The sequence below is a fragment of the Fragaria vesca genome, unplaced genomic scaffold (assembly GCF_000184155.1).
Source record: "Fragaria vesca subsp. vesca unplaced genomic scaffold, FraVesHawaii_1.0 scf0512887, whole genome shotgun sequence".
In the NCBI taxonomy this organism is placed as follows: domain Eukaryota; kingdom Viridiplantae; phylum Streptophyta; class Magnoliopsida; order Rosales; family Rosaceae; genus Fragaria; species Fragaria vesca.
The window spans coordinates 15,136-23,220 of NW_004443344.1; the positions used below are offsets into that span (position 1 = coordinate 15,136).

An 8,085-nucleotide genomic window follows, 5' to 3' on the forward strand; every position below is an offset into this window, starting at 1 on the left:
GAGAGAGAGAGAGGTAGGTTTTCGATTCAATGGTGAGAGAGATGTAAGTTGGTGTTGTGTGGTTAAAGATCAGATCTAATCTGAGTGGCAATCTTGTAGTTCTTTTAAAAAAATGGTATTTTTGTCACTTCATCCTAAATATTGGGCCATGTCCGTTTCATTTTATGATGAGTCCAAGTTATGTGTCCTAATTTGTTTAAATATTCTAACAAGTGGATTTATTGTTTTTTGAAATTTGGTTTGTTACTTATATGTAATTTACTCAATTTTCAAATCTTTCTGATATTATATATTTAGTATATATTTAACTGAATGTACAATTTTTATATATATTTTAATAAAATTTTCATCGATATTCAATATTTTTTTTGATATATTCATCGATATTTTTTTTTTCCGAACCAACGATATTTCATAATGGTCGATATTTTAGTCCTTGAAATGAAGTTGTCAAACTCACCTCGAGCTAGATTTGAGTCAAGGAGGATCGTGCTTTATTACGGTCTCTTAGGTTAAGTTGCTCTGGTATCGGTGGCGCGGTATAGAAATGCGGCTATGGCATGTGCGCTGTGATCCATGGCTGGACACCACACGCCTTGCCGGAGGTGGAGAAGTTCTTGTTATGTATCGGGTGTCAAGAAATCCTTCTTTTGGGCCTGGAGCATGCTCCTTAGGAATGATGGGCCATGCATGGAATACTATTGTTCATCTCATTCACTCTTGGGCCTGTATTTGAGATTCTAGTGGCTTTTGTATTGCAATATGGAATCTAGGTCTTTTCAGCTTCGATTTCGGCATTTCTTGTTTTAGGAAAACCCCTCATTTATAGGGTAGTCCTAGAGCTATTGGAGAGGGGCCTTGGCCTGGTCCGGGTCCTTCCTACCCTGATAGTGTCGTAGTTTTGGTTACTTCGTTACTTGGTTTCAATTGCTATCCAAGGCAATTTTATGTAAGGTTTGAAATTTCTAATTTTAGAGCTCTTAACATTATCTCTTTTCTGTTCATACGTGTCTTTCATAAGGCGGGTTATGCTGTAATGTTTCTTCTCCTATCTGTAACACCCCAGTTATTTGTCCGAACATACTTTTGGATCTCTGCAATTCGAAGCAGGTTAGCCATGAAATCACAGGGATAAAAAGCCTACATTCAGCCGGCCTTAGGTTAAAGCCAACGAATTGATGAAAAAGTGAAAGGCCCAAAAGTTAATTTTGAGAAAAGTGGACATTTACCAAGGCTATTGCTCTCATGAAATCGACCCAAAAGAAAACAGTATACGTTACTCAAACATCTACACTGCCAGTGCCAGCAGCCACTTTACCTCACGATCTCTTACATGCATAAAAAATTTCAGCAAGAACTTAATTTACAGATTTCTCTTTAGAAAAAACAAGAACAAGTTACAGAAATTTGACTGCATCCCAATTTGTCCAAAGATGCACTGCAACAGTGAGATCAAGCACAAGCAAAGTCAGCTGATTCAGTAGCTAGACTCGATTGGTACGAAGAGCTGACCCTGCAAAGCTCGAAGACGGCGCTTGCTGCGCTCTCTAGGTTGAGTAGGTTCCTCCGGCAGATCCATAGTTCCTTTAATGAAGTGAGCCACCGTCACCGACACAACCGGCACCCCCAGACACAACACCGCATAGCACCGACGAGCCAGCTTCCCCAACAATCCTTCCACTATCACCATGGCTTCACTCTCTGACCTGTTTTCTTAATTTTTCGCCTCTGTGAAAGACTTGGTAATTGCATGTGAAGTCGTATGGGGTGTTATATAAATGCGCCCCAGGAGGGTACATGGAATTTGGATCAGTGAGCCGAAAAACAAGGGGCATATTATAGGAGGAAGAAGCCGCTGGAAATCAGAATAAAACCAGGGACTGAAGGCAGTTATTGTCGTTTTGCAGCAAACTTTAACTCTGAAATAGAAACCTACGGTTTTCCAGAGTCTAATTACGACAGCAAAATTGGTTTCTTGGGGTGTTAACACACTCAGACTTCGATGTTGAGGATGAGCCATATCTATCTGCTAGCTAGTAACCATATTTGTTGATCGATGGTCTGTGCTGGAGTTCAAGCAGTGGTTTGGTGCATGCATCAACAAAACAGGGCAAATGGAACAAGGACGGGAACCGGAATTGAAACTTGGTAAATTCGTTTTAGCTTTGGAGAGTGACTTCTAGTAAGTAGGGTTTAGAGGCATTTTTTACAGAACAAATGATCAAAGAGTAGTGGTAGTAAAATAACGTTCACTATAGTATACATCTCCATTTCCTCCCAAATTTTGAAGCGAATAAAGAAGAAAAGAAGTAAATGTAAATACACAAGGTATTGCAAAATCTATGACTATTAAGTGTCTTCAACTACAGCATCGCCGTCGTGGTTGTAATCATCATCGTCATGGTCGCTGTAACCATCAACCTCTAATGGCAATCTGGCAATGCAACTCAATGTCCAACTTGTATGTCCACATATTTATACAGTACCTTGTCTCTTATCGAACGAAAAGTCCTTGGGCGGTCCGATATTAATTTCGTGTTGTTCGCGAGTCGATTGAGAACCTCTAATTGTGGCATGACCGGAGTTGGGTTCATTGACCTCCATCCGATCATGTTCCACATTCCCTAATTCGACTTGGTGTTGGTGTTGGTGAGAAAATGAACCATCTATGTGGAGGTGGTGGGAGGGGGAGGGGGAGTCGGTTTCGTAACGTTGTTCGACGTCGAAGTTTGATCTCCGTGGTGATGTGTGGAAGCTATCCACCTCGCTGCGGTAGTGCCGCAGGAGGTGGATGGGCGATGCATGGTGGGATGGAGTGCCTGGTCGGCTAGACATTGGGGTGACGGAGCCTTTGTTCTGTTTGATGTGCTTCTTAGCCGTGTGATGCCACTTGCGTAGAGCTGTGGCTACTCTCTCGTTGAATATTGTTGGTTTCATAGTAGAGCCCATCTGCTCATGTCAAAGCAGTGAAAGCACCCAAAATGGTCAATTTCTATATATAGGATTCATATTGATCAATAATTGAGATCATAGTTTGATGACACAGGTGTTAAACTTTTGACTAGCGAATCGAACCTTCTTCGTGCAGATAGATACTATTGAAACAAGTATTATATTTTATGCATGTAATCAACAATTTAACATATGTAATAGAAATAAATCTGACCTGTGTGACAAGGGCATAAAGGGGGAGAGTGACATAACTGCAAAGAATTTGTATGAGGACCCTGAAATATCCACAATTATATATAGTTTGTGTTAGAACGTACACATTTCAATGTTGAAGGCTAGGAAATCAAAAATGCTCAGAAGGCCAAGTAAGTGAGACTCACCCCATTGAAACTCTGATGATGATATCCTCAATATGCTCATGAAAGCAAGATTTCAAACTAAATTCATACTGCAAATGATGGAAAATAGGAAATATAGGTAAAAAATTACTATACCAATCTCTTTCACTCAAATGCTTAAATAACGTATGCGTCAAGTAATTAACGAAAGACCAAAGAAATCTGGCTTACCCAACTCCATGCGAAGAAAGCAAGTTGGAAGGCATTCTGCAATTGACAGAAACAAAAAACCAAGTTAATAACACATTATAATTAACTTTTGTCTGTAATCTCACAACTATTGATAATCAAGTTCACATTTTCGAAGTTCAATTTATCGGCATTGGATTAGTTGTTAAGGTACCTGAAAGAGAACGAAGTTGATGAGGTAGAGAATGAGGCGAGGGCGATTGAACCAGAAGAGGTCATCACCAGGTTGAACAACTGGTGTGCCCTTCACAACTTCTCCTCTTTCCTGAATTCTAAGACCCATCTTGGTTATGATCACTTGTAGCTTGGTTCCCACCAATAGAATAATCTGCATTAGTTCAAGTACATCGATCATCAACCAGTTAGATCTATCTATATATTGTAATGGTTTGAATTCACTGAAATCAGTAAGATATTTGAGAAGGAAGTGAGTTTGCTTACAATGAGTGGGATAAAGGGTAACCAAAGATACGAATACCAGCCTGCCAAAACAAATTCAAGGTCAGCTTGCAATACTAACGAGAGTTACTACCACCATATAATTACGTGCTTGTCTAATTCATGTAATACTGATTCATCAAAGATCGGGTAGAAATGTGTCTTTTATAGATTTACTCACCATGAGTATTGAAGAGTAGAAAGATCACGGCAAAGCACCAAATTGGAGGGCTGAAAGGTGAAGAACAAAGACGATGTCACTTAAAAAAAATTTAGGAATAATGTGACACTTGATACTATTAAGTTCTATTGTAAGAAAAGAAGAAGACTACTAACGTACCTGATTCCCACAACAACTTTGAAATCCTCTTCGAGTGATCTGTTTATGTACTTCTGGAAATTGAATTGTTGATGGCTTTGAGGTGCCAAATGTGCCTGAAATATTGTTTTACAAACTCATATGTATCATATACCTCAATCACATATATGCATCTTTATATTATCAGTCAATTCTCGTGACTCACCATCTCTAAGTTATATGATTACACATATATTCACACACACACACACCAAAAAAAAAAAAACTTTGTAAAGGTGCATACATACCATGATAAATCCATGCCGCAAGGTCAAGTAATCAACTTTGGGAACTGATCTAACAAATTGTCTGAAAAAACAAACCTGCAATCACAAATAAAACAAAAATAAATAACCGAAATAAATCAAAATTAATATGAATAAAGTCAACATACATAAAACTAAGCAAAAAATCAACTGTATGAAAGAGATCGAAGTATCAGAAAATGAAACACAAAAAACATATATTATTGAGCTGATGATCAACATGAACGTCTTCATCTCAATTCTCAATGGGGTGAGTCTCATGAAATTAAAATAGAAAAATCAAACAAGGTGTCCCAATAGGAGAAAGTCAAACTAATAGAAATTAGAAAAAGAGGAGGAGGATTATTTTGTCCCGGGTTACGATCCTTTCCTTATCACAAGTGCCATTCATGTACCGTCACTGTACTCTTCGGTCAATCACTGGTACAAAATTAATAGGTCTTTAGGTCCTTAACCTCTTGACTGACTCAAACAATGGAGCTAGGTTTTAACCAGTGGAGGTTGTATTGAGAAATCTAGCTATCTCGTCGTTCTGTTTTCCTTAATTCGAAGCTTCTTGGAAGAATCAGGCCAGGGTTTTGTTTTTCTGGGAATGTCTAGAAGAGTCTTCGGAGTACTGGATCTTGTGTTGAATTCAAAAGCCAGAGCCAGAGAGGTTCAGATGATAATTTCAGACATGCATGCATGAATAGAATTCAGATTCATGCTGACCCAGTTTTCATTTCTTGCCACCCCGCAAATGGGGCAGAAAGCGCTAGCTTTCCCACTGCTGCCAAGAAAATCACTTTTCAAACAGATTGCTTTTGTACGTAGCCGATCGAATTGAATCTTCTACGTCAATTCAGATGATTGCTTTCACACCAATTATACTTAATTATCGTAATTACAAACCAAATTAAGCCGTCACTCTCGTGGACTAAAATGGCATCGGATAATATAATAATCTCCTAATTAATGTTTCAATTATAGAACTAACCTTTCACTCTCATGGGAACCTTTGATTTATTTGTGTTACAATTAAGTAGGAAGGTCGAGCCATTTTGATAGGCTAAAGAGCTGTGGATAGAGTACTCTACCATGGGAGATATATATAAACCCTAACATCTTAATCAAACGCTTACTTTAATATAGAATGAACAACTATTTGTGTCCTACTACTTGGAAGAATTTCTTCATTTTGTGTTAATTGATTGAATGAAAGCTTAATTTGGATCTATCGTGTTTATCTATATATATGTGTGAAAAGGATTCATTTCCTTAAGACTATCTAGCTACAGCACTGAAATCATAATTAGTTTACTTTAGAGTAAAAATGACTGCCACACTTGACCCAAACTAACAATTATTAAAGTTGTTTGACAAGGAGAGATGGAGACACTTAACAAACAGATGGTGATTAGGTTCTCTTCTAATTAACCAAATGCAGCATGTAAACATGTAAGAATTTATTTAACCGACGAATATGTATTGATAATCTATTAACATAACAAAAGATATAGACTATATGTCTGGCAAAATATTGAAAGTTGAAAGGAGGAAGAAGTTCTTACAATCCACATAAGGAAAGGTGTTTTGGTCCAGTAGCTTAAATGCCTCCTTCCAAAAGAAGTGTCCCTTGCAAATCTGAATCGCTCTGGGTCTATCATACACAAAATTAAGCTCAAAATGAATTCACATTGTTCATAATCAAATTACGGTCAGATTTGTATATGACTCTACATGTTATTTTCAACCATTTATATCGTTTTCCACTACTGTACTTAAACTAAAACCAAAGTTAGTGATGAACTTCAACTCTAGTTGATTTATAAGTTTATACCTTAAAGAATTAGCTATTGGAGATTGATAATTGTAACTTTGTAAGATGTAGTACTGACCGTGTGAGAATTGATATTCAGCCGTTCTTGTTTCCTTTTCCCACCTTTTCCAACTTCTCATCTGAACTCATCACCAAACAATCATTATTTAACCGTATATATCACTCCATTAGTTAACTAATTCGAAGTAATGAAATGAATGGATTTGAAGTTGGTAGCAAATTACGTACCTTGGCTCTTCCTAAAGCCATTGTGAGGATGCAATAGAGTACGTGGAAAATAGCCAAGACGAAGATAAATATATGCAGCTGATGAATACCATCGGCAGATATGAATGGAACTTTTCCCTGCAAGTTTCAAACAAGAATGATCATCATTGAAGCTTTTTGTGTCAAAAGAAGCCTGCTTTCAATTAGATAGAAAAGAAGATTTAACCACTTATAAATTGACCGATCAAAACATACAGTATACAAGAAAATGTACATAAAATTACAGAAATTAAGAGAGGATAACCAAAGTAATGAAATCTTAAACTTATATGCACATTTCTTTACATGTTACTAACTTACTAAATGGAATAACCAACTCGGGAAACATGGAAGTGGGAAAAACCAAGTTTGATTCTGTTCCCTGATAATTATAAGTTGTTATTTGCATGCAAGAATCCATGGTTTTGTCTAATTCCTATATGAATCTAATGACAGATATAATGCATAATGCATACGCTAGATGACAATTGCTATCTCTATAATCAGGTGTACGCACAAAAAAGGTTTAGGAATTATTTGCTATTTGTTCATGTAGAAACAAATATAAGAGAACGAAAACAACAACATGGGTGTATACTTAGATATTTCTATCTTTTCTAAAAAAATACCAGATATTTATTTTAAGTGGTCGACATGCATTCATACCTTGGCTGCACACTTGTCGGTGCCAGCAGCCGCCAAAACGCGGCGTACGTTTCCACCTCCATAACCAGATTCAAACGCCGCCAGCAGTCTCCTACTCGGGCTTTCAACCTCTTCTTCTTCCTCGATCTTAACCTCCTGCTTCTTGCTACACGGATGCCACGTGTTCCCCACTTTCTCCGATATGCATATGTTCGATATCGGACCCTGCCCGACGGTCAGCAGCAGCGATATGAACCCCAGTAGCATAAGCTCTGCATCCACCAAATCATAAACTCAATCTTTGATAACAGTTTAAGGTTGAATCTGAAGTACGTATGATGAAATTAAAGGGTCTTCTCTTACCTGATTTCACCTTTTCTAGTGCTTCAAATAGAGCTCGTTTGTGTTTATTCTTCAGCCACTGCACATATTTGGTGCAAGATTTTAGTTTCCAGACCAGAGAAGGACGTACCCATAAATTTGGAGATTTGAACTGTTCTGGATATGGTTCACTAGCTCATTACGTACCTTTCCTATAAGTTCGAGTATGTGCTCGATGATGATTGAGATAAGAACCAAGACAAAACAGACGACGGCGACGGCCCATGTGGGCGTTTGCTCCAGCGATCTTCCAGAGGTTGATGCCGCCATTTAAGGTAATTCCGATCAACTTTCCCAATTGAAATGAAACAGCCTCAACATATGAAATGAAAGAACTCTAGCTAGCAGAGAGAGAGAGAGAGAGAGAGAGAGAGAGAGAGAGAGAGAGAGGAG

General features: G+C 37.9%; 1 protein-coding gene across 1 annotated transcript; it reads right to left on the reverse strand.

The window, feature by feature from the left end:
• Positions 1-2,140: 2,140 nt before the first annotated feature.
• On the reverse strand, positions 2,141-8,080 carry LOC101315300 (MLO-like protein 6-like). Its single transcript, XM_004309375.1, has 15 exons — positions 7,840-8,080; positions 7,675-7,732; positions 7,333-7,583; positions 6,649-6,765; positions 6,479-6,539; positions 6,152-6,240; positions 4,584-4,658; positions 4,318-4,412; positions 4,159-4,208; positions 3,981-4,021; positions 3,694-3,867; positions 3,522-3,557; positions 3,333-3,400; positions 3,167-3,227; positions 2,141-2,949 (listed from the first exon to the last, which is right to left on the reverse strand). Exons 1-15 carry the CDS (start codon positions 7,960-7,962, stop codon positions 2,476-2,478), a joined length of 1,773 nt encoding a protein of 590 aa, XP_004309423.1. The 5' UTR covers positions 7,963-8,080; the 3' UTR covers positions 2,141-2,475.
• Positions 8,081-8,085: the final 5 nt, after the last annotated feature.

Bases quoted from the DNA above. Each gene is read 5' to 3' on its own strand.
- LOC101315300 (XM_004309375.1), bottom strand. From the start codon at position 7,962: ATGGCGGCATCAACCTCTGGAAGATCGCTGGAGCAAACGCCCACATGG. The intron at 4,209-4,317 runs GTACGTTAGTAG...TTCACCTTTCAG, and splicing joins AAAGTTGTTGTGGGAATCAG to CCCTCCAATTTGGTGCTTTG. The intron at 3,401-3,521 runs GTAAGCCAGATT...CATCATTTGCAG, and splicing joins CTTTCTTCGCATGGAGTTGG to TATGAATTTAGTTTGAAATC.